Source organism: Vanellus vanellus (assembly GCF_965231255.1).
Source record: "Vanellus vanellus genome assembly, chromosome: Z".
Lineage (NCBI taxonomy): Eukaryota > Metazoa > Chordata > Aves > Charadriiformes > Charadriidae > Vanellus > Vanellus vanellus.
In genome coordinates, this window is record NC_138908.1 from 62,368,609 (window position 1) to 62,381,008 (window position 12,400).

Here is a 12,400-nt window from a genome sequence, read left to right on the forward strand (position 1 = left end):
GCTTAAAGAAACTGTCTAAAATAAACAACTGTAAAAGACTAACCGAAATAAATCTTTAATCACAAAGTTCGAAGCACTCATCTATGTGGCTAGCATATATAGCTGTAATATAAAAGTAAGCCTGAAGGTTTTCAGTACAGCACAGTATTAAATTTATCAATATAACAGTTGCTGTCATTGTAGCCGGCATACTATCTTATTAGAGACACTGTTGATCAAGTGTTATTACAACAACAAAAAGCCACAACTGTGCTGCACAGAGACTTCATGTTTAAGCACCACAATTAAGAACAGAGAAATGCAGTTCATTCATTACAGAACCTTTTCAGGAAGTTGATTTTTTCTAATTCTTATTGTAATTGCATTGTTCTAATCCTGTATTATAAAGGCAGCTGCTTGCCTATCATTTGTACTTTCCTCGTTAATCCTGACTCAGTGAATTAACCTTTAATTACAGCTGTTAAAATTGAAATGAGCCTCTTGTCTGGCTGGGGCTGCCCCCTTCCCGTGCATGAGACTGATGAAAATTTTTAGGGTCAATGAATATGTCCCATGTCATGTCTGATAGATGCTAAAGATGTGAGGAGGTAAATGTTACCTTAGAAAGATGTGGTTGAAATTTTTAAGAGCTAGGTTTTATTCACAAAATAAAACAAAAATACAGCTTAGGTTACCTCTCTCTTCTGACTGAGTTATATAGTGTAACACACAGAGACACACTCTGTTTTACACATATTACCACACTACGTATTTAAGGAATAACTTACAGAATCATCATCATCATGCATCACATATGCTTGTTTTTAAAAACCTAGCACCAACTCTGTTTACAGCAGTCCTATTTTAAGGAGCATAATATATGTCTTTTCCATGTTGGAAAGAAAAAGAAGAAAAAGAAGCATTACTTTAAATTCTCTCCTAGATCTAAGCGTTTAATTCTCAAAAAAGTTGATTAGTTAAGGATAGTACTGACTTTTAACAGAAGGCAAAAAAAGATCAAGGGTCTCCTCACAGTAACTTATTGAAAGGAGTTTCTTTTTTTTTTTGCAATAAAGCTCCCCCAATTTGATTTCTATTTTATAAATAGGATTTTAATATTGTAATTGCATTTTACTTTGCAATTTTACCACTTTTATTTTTAAATACAATATTTGAAAATTGTTTTAATCTCTTTCCAAGATAATAAAACAGCAAAACAGCATTGAATTAGGAGCATTATTGTTAATCAAAGACCTGGTTACACAGAATCCAATTTAATTAATATACAAGTTGCTAACTAATTATACATTATATTGATATAATTATACATTGTATATAATTTATATAAGGTATATATTATATATAACAGCATAAATAAAAGACCTAATCTGGACAATCAACTTAATCAATGAGATTATATATAGTAATAATACAATATATCTCTCAGACTGGGCATACTGTTATTTGGGCCAGTCTCTTGTACCAGAAACTTGTTTCTGTTGCAAAAGAAAGATCATGCTTGAACTTCCAAATTAAATTCTCTGATTTATTTAAAAGAAAATAAATTGAAGGTTCTTAATCCTTAAGTGTAGAGCCTGTTAAGTATTAGTGCATTTAAAAAACACAAGATGGATAATTTAAAGGCTTGATAACTAATAAACATCACAAATATTGATAAATGCATTTCTAATTAAAGAATAAAGGTGAAATGACACTTTAAAATAGTGTCATAGCACTTTTTTTTTTAAGCTATCATTTTTAAAAGTATGTGGAAGCATTTTCTGATAGCACATTATAACTTTCAAATATTTGATGTAACACATATACTATGTTACCAATTTAAGAACACCCTCTTATGCAGCAAATTTATATAAACACAGAAACATAAAATTAAGTATGCAGCAGGTCTTTGTTTCATTCCTTCTTCTGTCTTGGCAATGGTTAATGTCTCCTGATGAGCAGCTACATTCATTTTTAGATCTCCAAGTGCTTTCCCAAGGTGAGTAAGCATCATTATCCTCATTTTTCAGATGGAAAACTAAAAGATTAAGTTACTTCCTCCAGATCACCCAGCAAGTAGTAAGCTAAAAAACAGAACTAATTTACCATACGTAACACCCAGTGCTGTATCCACTGGACCACGCCACCTTCCCACAAGCATCAGTCACACCTAATCAGCTGCATAGCTGAATTTTGGGCCACACTAAGAGAAAGTTGCTTTTTAACTCTTAAATTTAAGACTATATCTTTTCACTTGCTTCATAGGTACAAACTTTCCCAGGCACCCTACTTACATATGATATTTGTAAAAAGTGGTTTCAAATTTTGTAAAACACAGTCAAGGAAAATGGAGACAATGCAGATACTTTAAACCGTTCCACACAGAAAAAAACCCAAATATCTAAAGAAATGAAGCTGGAGAGAAAACTCCAAAAACGACTCTGTTCAACATGCAAGCGTGGTGAAAAAGGCAAACAAGTTATAAGCATGGACAGGGATACGATACATGTAGACTATCTTGTGGCACGCTTTCCCCTTCAACTCCCTTGTGAACAAAGCTTCACAACTTTAATCTTTATATAAAAAGGTGGACTTCAGAAGAAGTATAATGAAAACTCTTAATGCATAGGAAAAAGCTCTCCTGTGATGAAACACCAAAAGGATAAGCCATTTCTTATAGGAAGCTGAAAAACAAGAGCACAAATGCTAAACTACAAAAAGCAAAAAAAGGATATCAAGGATACCATAAGCCTGTGTTATCCTAAAACAAAACCACAAAAACTTCTGATAAAAGAGAAGATGTGGCTAACATTGAAAACCGGTTTAAAAGAAACACCTTTTGTGTGAGTAAAAAAATTTTAGAAGTGTCCTAAGAGGGACTGGATATGTTTACAGAAATATAAACCTAGTTACTTAAAAAACAATGATAGCTGATCAAAATGTCTCTGAGAACAGAAGGCAGAAGAGTACCAAGAATCTAGTCGAAGCATCACACACAGACTGCTGCTATCACAACTGATTGCACTACATCTCTTTCATGATATTAACAAGTTAACGTTTCTTCTGATACAGCTATTCCTGAGGTAAGAACTCAGACCAGAGCTTATATGAATGATAAATGTACCTAGTTACAGAATAATTACTGCTAACAAAGCTCTTAAAAAATAAAACTCATGAAGTTGAGTACATGCCAGTAATTATTTGGAAGAACTACTATTCATTCCTCTACTGTAGGATTTTACAAATTCTTAAGCACCTGGCTGCACACCAGACTAGAGTCATGATATAATCCATTATTGCAATCCTTGTATTCGCAGTACTTCTAAGAAGAGATGCTTTACACTGGAAAAGAATATACTTCAGAGTCAGTCTTAACACTTGCTATAGAGGAATTAGAAACAGCCTAAAGGGAGAAAGTAACCTAAGTGACAAGAAAGTTTTCCCCTGTAAAGACTACCTCAACAACTTAGAAATTAAAGCACCATTTAAGGTCTTCTCCTATTCTGAAAATATCTCTAGTTGAATATTGAGGGTGTTCATGTTTACTGTTTCTCAAGGAATTCTGTAAGTGTGCTCAATTTGAAATTAAATGTATTTATCACCTGGTTTGACAGGTCTGCAGCTTGACCTTGACTTTTGTCAAAAGCTATTATTTCTGCTCTATGCATCACCACTCTAAAGAAGTTCTCAAAGTGCATCTCAGTCAAAAGTTCTACAGAAGACATGAGAAAGAAAACAAGATGATTTACTCCTCCCTTCATAAACAGCTTCTGTAGAACTCCGAGTAGCAGGAAACAATAAAAACATGTCATTTATAATTACTGCTATAAAGAAAATACACTGAACATGCCACATAAAAACTTAGTAAGTACAATAGTACCACTCCTACAATTATATCGTAATTCCAAATGCACAATAATTAATGGCAACACTAAATTGTTGCATCAAGTATTTTTATAAGTACCTCCTCACTACAATAAACGTTTTCCCCTCTTTTGCTACATGCTTTTATCACGAACTTCTTATTCACCCTTGACATTTTTTCCCAGATTATCCTCTATTTGGGGCTGGGGAAACAGTCTTCTCCCCTCAAATTCTACTCAACTCAGCTCATACTTCCACACGCTTTTCGCCCCATCCAACTGCTGCTACCGTCAGAACTCACATCCAGCTGTCGGTTCTCCCTTGCACTAACACTGTTCTGCATCATAACAAATCTCTTGCTACCAAAGCAGTACTTCCTTCTCACTGATTCCATTTGTAAAGTTATGTGTCATTTTTACCAGTTAATTATCATATGCAGCATACTCAGGGCTCTCCATATTTAAGAGAGCAGTTGCTTGTACATTTTTAAAATTTAAAATCCTAATGAGAAAAGAACAGGAGGTTTAGCTTTTTGTCTAATCAGCTGTATGATGGGTAAGAACAGACGATCACTCTCATCTTTGGTTTCTTTCCAATACCATAGGCCTCCTCTTCCTCCTCTCACCATTCCTGCTCAAAATATTATTTCCTGCAGCAGGTTAAAACCTTCCGTGTCCTTATGTCATTCATGAGTTTTGCTTTCAATTCCCTCTTCCCTCCCTTTATAACGTCCCTTTAGGGGACAACACTCATTTCCAGTGTTTTCAGATAACAACTTTACACTGACAGCTCGCAGCTTTCTCTTGCCTCCTATTTTTATTGGCGCTGTATCTTCAAGTATCTTTCAAGCCCACAAATGTACCCATCTAAAACTCAATCGACTCCAAATGCATCGCTTCCCTGAGCACTTAGGTCTGACTTCTCCCATGTGCACACCCCAGAAAGCCCCATAGTAGCCTGTGGCTACCTCAGTTACCCGGTTGAGTTGAGCCACCTGAAGACAGACTACATGTACCAGGGCAGAAACACGCACAAGGATCTGCTGTGTCTTTCATCCAGTTGGAAGGAAGTTATACATAAATTACCAGAGAATTTTGTTTTTCCTGGAACAAACTATAATACGCCTGTGTGAGTTTATATGAGGGGGAAACGTGCTGTATGTAAACATGAATCATAAAAACAAATGAGCCACAGGACAAAGCATCAGGTCGTGCACTGTAGTTTCTATTCAAGGGTATTTTGGTTTTGTAGGTTTAAGGAGACCCATACCATTACTGTAAAACCATTCTTGTATTTATGCTTTCTATAATGTTCAGCAGCTATGAATTTGGAGTTATAAGTTTTCTAAATGCTGTATCCAATTACAGTGCTGAATGATTTGAATAATAGACTGCCTGACATATTCCAAGATAAGTGGCTGCTACATTTCTTTGATATTAGGGTCATATACTGTACTTATCTATTTTTACTCCATGCTCTCCATTGGGTAGTAATAAATTAATTTCTCACTGTTAGTTTGGCATGTGCCCTACAGTTAAATTCATTTTCTCTCCCATTGAAGGAAGAAAAAGTTTTCTGAAGTATGACAACTATCCTCCTTATTTTTAGAGTTAGTCACCACAGATTAAATTCAAAATACTATTTTAAGAGGGACATTCCCACATACAGTCTTAAAAGCTGTTTTTATATTTTCATTTTTAGAAAATTACTTGATGGTACTGAACAATGTGACAAGAGTCATTTAACTACGTGCATGCAAGACTTTTTACTTTTTTGCAAGACTTTACTTTTTATATAAGGATATAATTTGAAGGAACAGTTTTTAACCTCAATGTTTAATTTTTGTTGCTTCCTGGTGCACAAAACTCAAAGGACGTCATGTACATCTGCAATTATTATCTACGGCAATGAGAGTTGAGCTTAGATCTGGAAACAGAATACATCCCAAAACATGTAATCACTATCCAGGGAGCAACAATGAGTTCTTACGTGATTTGGGTTGTTTCCAGAGCAGGGAGGAGGACGACGAAATGTTCCAGCTTCTTGGCTGGTTACATGTTTAACCAGGAACTCAGCAATACCAAGAGAGAGGCATTTTGCAGAATCAACCCTTTCATGCAGAACTTCTTCCACTGTTTAGCCTACATCTTCTAGCTCTTTCTATCTAACACCTCTATTTCATTGCAGCTACCTCCTGAAGAATGGGGAGAAGCAATTTAGCAAGCCAATAGTGGCAATCATGAGGAAAGCAAGCATGAATGTGCAAGTGGAACATGTGTTCATGTACTGTAGATGATGAAAGGACTAAAGACACTGGCAAACAGGGGGTGTTCTCAAGCATCCGACATTACTGATTGGTATCTTTAACTTACCCTCAAAGATGGTAATTCTGAAGTAAAGCAAAGCCACCAGTCATTCTTAAGCTAACCCAGAGCCAGGAAAACAGATGGTTGCCTGTGTTTTGAGCTGTCAAAGCCATAAAGGATGGCAAAGAAGCAGTTGTGGGATTGCAATCAGAGGAATAACAACATAGTTGTACTCAAACACAGGCTTGCAACCTAATGCTGAATACTGCACTGCAAATTAACATAGAATAAAATATTAAAATAGAATTTCTGGCATTTTCAGAATGCGTCACAGGTGAACAACTACAGATCAGGTAAAGTGACTGCATGACCACAGATTGTTACCACTCTAAATTCAAATTACATCACAATTTTCTTAGATAAGGCTAATATCCAACAAATTATCTGTAAGTCTACCTTTTCAACACCAAATTTTAATGCCTGTAAACAGGAAACTGAATCACCAGATAAGATCTTTTATTCCTTCAGTAAAATCATTCATGCACCTTCTTTATGTAAGAAGCAATTGATTTTGCAAACATATTGCTCCCCAAACCAGCACAAACTACTTTACCAGCAATTATTAAAGCTGCAGTGTTGGTTCTATACACCAGCCTTATTAGAAACGAGGCTAGGCTAAAAAATGCCTGTGCCTCTGGTTGCTTCCATCCACTTTCACAAGGATAAGTATCCTATGTTGTACTGCTGCAATTCTTTACTAAATTGCAAATTTAAATTGGACACACAGAATGACTTAAAAAAAAACAACGAAAAAGCAAGAACACAAACTACTATCCTTTCCCCCAACAAAGGAATGCCCTCTACTTCCATGACTTTCGTAACCTTAATTATACCTATAGTTTTGAGATTCCCTAATGGAAAGTGCTACAAAGCAGAAAGCACTAACAGAATGAATCATGACACATACTGATACACCACTGATTGTAAATCTATACCCTTTTTGTTTGCACCCTGGGGCTACGCTTTGTATACTCATGAAAAATTACTTCCAAGTAGCAAAATGTCATAATTGGAGGTATGTACGGTAAACAAAGAGGCTGACGATTAATAGGTATGTGATTTTCTTGTAGTATATTTTTGACAGTGTAGCAACTAGATGATTTGAAAGACTTGTATAGTTTGGATATTTAATTTGTGAATTAAAGTTTCCCTGAGGCAGAGAAAAAGACAGATGGAAAGAGAAGGTTAAAAATCCTTGAAGGCATTCTTCTCAGACATGCAATATTCGTACTTTCTTCATTCTCCATGTTTCAGAATGTAATTATTACAGATCAAATAAAGCTGCCATACTTGCCTGTAAACCAGAATTTCATACAAGACCTTTATATGTAAAAGTACTTTTAAAAAAATCACTTTAATGACTGTGTCAAAAACATATGAAATGCTTAAATTAAGACACACCCCACACACATATTTTACCCCACTTTTTAAAGATTACTTACATCAATGACTGACGAACTTGACAGACTTAATCCCTCTAGGTCTGCTGCTAGACTTGGGGACAAAACAGCTGCTGTAGGAACTGCCACAGGAGTTGTCACAGGACAGACTAGAAGTAAAAAGGCAATTGATACTTAATTTTAAAAAAATTTAAAATACTGGGAAGGACAATGAGCTATTTTCATTAAGTTTAAAAAGGTTTTATGCCTTGATCTAATTATTTTATCCCTGTATATATGTTTCTTAATAGCAGAAGATTATTTTTGCAGACATATAGCCCCAATACTCAAAATAAACAAAGAAAATATAAATAAAACTGATATATGTACATACCACGTTATTTACATTAAAATATTTTGTCCTCCTTTCCTGTTTTTCCTCTATTATATCCTTCAGCCTGAACCATACTATGCAAGACATTTTCATTTATAAGTTTTGTGCAAAGTATATATTAATGGACTTCTAACATGCGTTGCACCTATAGAAGCAAATTTGAAGAACAGCACTACAAAGCACAGCCAAAAAGCACTGCCAGCTCTACCTTACCCTTCCTAGATTACATTTTAATCTGTTCTTCAAAACTGTGATTTTTAGTATCCTATTTTAGTACCACAATTGGTTCATAGGTTGCACAGATGTTGTACAGGTAACAGACATTGGCACCTGTGAAAATAAGCCCACTTTAGCAGAAAACAAGTCCAGACAGACAAAAACTATCAAATTAAATGTTTTATATACCAATGCATTGTAAATTTTGAAACTATTTCTCAGTTCTAAACCAAACAAAATCATGTATTGTAATACTTATGCTTAAAAATAAGTTGATAGTCAAAGCATTTTTTTTTTTGTCAGGAAGGTGGTACGATAAATAACAGAATCAATGTTTCAGGCATTTAAAATTCACTGAATTAACTGAATTGAATTTATGCCATGGAAAAAATAAGGCTTTAATCAAGATACTTACAATCATCTAAATCTAAGAGAAACACGTCTTGTTTATTTGGAGCTTTTCTATCTTCTACTGGTTTTTCTTCTTTCTGTCAAAATACATGAATATTTCATATTTTACCATATCGGCAAAAGAAAAGACTTTAACACTTTTATGAAGCAAAGGGCATTTTCTCAGCTGTAAAAGAAAAATGTACCCATTTTCAGGGCTCAGCATTCAGAGAATTCACCTAGTGAAAAAGGTTTCTTTGTACAGGTAAGCTGAACCTAAACTCCACATTTGAGTTACATTTACTCCTCTGAAGCCTATGTTTTTGTCTAGTATTAATAATAGTTGCTACTCAAAGAAAACTTTTGGTAACAGATCAGACACTTCTGTTGAGATCATTAAAACAGAGATAGAAACATTTTTTAATTTAAGATAAAAGATTAGGGTACTAACATTTTTGTTTCCATATGAAAAACAGGGCAGAATTCATTCAATAAGAAAGCAGTGTTATTTGCGCTTATCTAGGACTATGGAATCCTGTCCCCCCATCTACTGCGATTTTACTTAATTGATGGACAAATAACAAAATGTTACAAAACTGTTTCAATTTTAAGCCTTAAGATGAGTTCTAATAACAAAGATGGGAAGTACTTTAAGCAAAGAGTAGAGCAGTAATAGGGTAATCTCAGTGACTTGGCAAACAGAATATTTCAATAAAATTTGTTCCAATACAGCTAAATAAAAAGTTTAAAACAAATCTAGTAAGAGTGAGTGTTGATCATACCTACAGAACAAGACAGTGATGACTCAGGGCAGAATTTAGTGTGTCACAGCTCAATACGGACTCCCACTAGGGTGGTTTAGTAAAAAGGATTGGTCTTTGGACACAGCCAGAACCTGGACTTATTACCCGCTGGATGCCCATCAGACTGTTTATCATCGTGCTTTTCCCACTGACTCTTAAGCATCCTTCCTTTGGTTCAGCTGAAGAAGTCCTTCTACCTTTGCTCTGGCTCACTCACCAGACACAAGGCTTTGCCATTCTTCCAGAGAATTTGTCAACTGCCTTTAGACCTTAAGACAGTGCTCACTACCCGAGGTATTGCAAATAATTTACATCTAGCTTTTCCAGGAGTCACACTTCTGTAGGACTTCTGTGACTGTAAACTTCAGTTTACCAGTTTCCTCTTCAACAGCACGTGACCACCAAATACAAATACTTATACTATTCTTTTACCTTTTCTAATAAATGAACAGGTCTAAATAAATCAGTAAAACTTTGCATGCCCATCGGGTCTCCATTTCTTGGGCATTTCTTGGAAGCTGTCACAGTCTCTTCAGGCACTCAGGATACAAATTCCTATACAAGCTTGGAGTCCTCTCAGAAACTCAGCAGCTAGAATAACTTTCTTTGACTATCACCATAGAATAAAATGACCCCTCTTTTCTGAAAGTGCATTCCCTTTCTTCTAGTCTCTCAGCCTCATGGTCAGTTGCAAACTAACGATAATGCCAAGTCTACTTCTTTCCATTTTTGGGAGAAATTCCACCATTCCCTCCAGAAAACATAGAAGAAACTACCTACTTTCCTCACTACTTGAAGTCATGGATGCTGATGACTATCAGCCTTGATCTGAGACAAAATGACATTGCTTATAATTTTCTTCCAAGAAATCCATGGCCCAAATAGACAGTAGTCACTTATGTGATCATTACAGATGTGCTTTAGATATTCTGGGAGGAGAAGAATCTTGTGGACAGAGAAGAATGAAAGCCACTATTTTAAAAATTATTTTAAAATCAACACATTTCAGTGGCACGTATCACTGTGTCATGGTTCAGTTGGGATAGCAGTAATTTGCTTACTAGCAGGTGTATAGGTCTATGTTTTGGATTTGGGATGAAAATAGTGTTGGTAAAACACTGGTGTTTTCAGTTCTTGCTAAGCAATCAAAGCCTTTTCTGCTCCTCGCACCACCCTGCCAGCAAGGGCTGGGGGTGCAAGAGAAGCTGGGAGGGGACACAGCCAGGACTGGCGACCCCAACTGACTAAAGTTGCATACCATGTGACATCATGCTTAGCATATAAAGCTGGGGGAAGAAGGAAGAGGGGGATGTTCAGAGTGATGGCATTTGTCTTCTCAAGTACCATTAAGGATGATGGAGCCCTGCTTTCCTGGAGATGGCTGAACACCTGCCTGCCGATGGGAAGCAGTGAATGAATTCCTTGTTTTGCTTTGCTTGCATGTGTGGCTTTTGCTTTACTTACTAAACTGTCTTTATCTCAACCCACTAGTTTTTCCTCACTTTTACTCTTCAGATTCTCTTCCCCATTGCAAATGGGGGGACTGAGCGAGCAGCTACATGGTCCTATCTGCCAGGTGGGGTTAAACCACAACACTATGGTATTTGACTATTCTACTGTTGCTGATTTATCTGAAACACAAAACTCCCCTGAACAAAGGAAATATTACAAAGTATCTTGAAAATAGTGCTAATGTTATCCCATTTCTTATATGAATTAGCGAGGGACTCTGATGCAGAACCTGCTCTCTTAAATTGCATTCTGATAACATCTACTTGACTTAATTTTTCTCTTGCAGTGTGATTATTGGCAAGTCATTAAGCTTCTTTTGGCTATTTTTTTTTTTAAATCTGTGAAATAAGAATAAATAGTATACTTCATAAGCTACAAGTTTTACTTGAAATACTGATGTCTATGAAGTGTCAGAAAAACAATTTCATGACAATTCTTTTAATGAATTCCAAGTCTTTTTATAGCAACATTTGGTGAATATTTAGCCTTGAATCAGGGGTTTAGCTGTTATCTGCAGCACTTTTACTATAAACTATGTATCACAACTGTTTTGCTAAACTACAAAGTCTTCAGAGACTGGAACACACTAAAAGAGAACATGGTTAAACAAAATGCCTTTTTTTTTTTTCCCCCCCAAACCCCCTCAATTTCCAAACTTTCACTCCCCTCCCCCACCTACCCATAACATGTAGTTCTATCTTCAAATAACATGTAGTTCTATCTTCAACTATGATTAAGATTCAACGGTTATTTCTAGCTAGAGTTCTATATTTGCCAATTGTTCCAGTAATTTCTCCAGATTTCTCCATTTGCTTTTATTATCCAGCCAATTAAAATCTATAAGAAGGGGCTCACCCACATGAGAGGCTAGAGCATAAGGATGAGAATTTTGAATATGCCTCAGTTCTTCCAATGGCAGCATTGCTAAGTCCAGATGTTTAAGAAAAAAAAGAAAAAGGAGTCAGAGCCAAGAAATCCCCTTACTGTTAATCTGTTTACTGAAGACAATTACGATAGGACCTTCTGTCATAAATAAACCCAATAGTATTCTTCAGATTGTTTTTTCTGTTACTTATTTTGCCATTCTAAAGTAGTTACTAAGTACATACCACAAAGCTTGATACATAATTTTATAAGATAAACCAAATTTCCGCACTGATATTATTTTGAGACTGCTATATAATTCATCTTTAAAAATGGGGAAAAAAATCCTTTGAGACAATTTATTTCTTATACTCCAAAACAAAATAAAATGGTCCTAAGGTAAGGCACAAATACAGAATCATTCCATCAAGGTAACGCATGGTAAGAAAAAATTCCTACTGCACACTTCATCAGAATACTGTACTTCAGCACATCAGCGTACTGTAAAAAAAAACAAACCCAAACCCAACAACAAACCCACAAACCAAATAAATCCCCAAACCCTACCATCTGGGAAATGCAAAACCATAAGGTAACTAAATCAAGATAAACCTAATGTGGAAGTATGATCAC

The 12,400-nt window shown here is 35.6% G+C and overlaps 1 protein-coding gene across 1 annotated transcript in view; it reads right to left on the reverse strand.

The window, feature by feature from the left end:
* Positions 1 to 12,400, reverse strand: part of AP3B1 (adaptor related protein complex 3 subunit beta 1) — a 165,135-nt gene that overhangs the window by 46,290 nt on the left and 106,445 nt on the right. Inside the window, exons 21-22 of the mRNA XM_082497703.1 lie at positions 8,614 to 8,686; positions 7,652 to 7,758 (exon numbers count right to left, since the gene is read on the reverse strand). Of these exons, the coding sequence (XP_082353829.1) occupies positions 7,652 to 7,758; positions 8,614 to 8,686 (180 nt within the window). The remainder of the gene's footprint in view (positions 1 to 7,651; positions 7,759 to 8,613; positions 8,687 to 12,400) is intronic.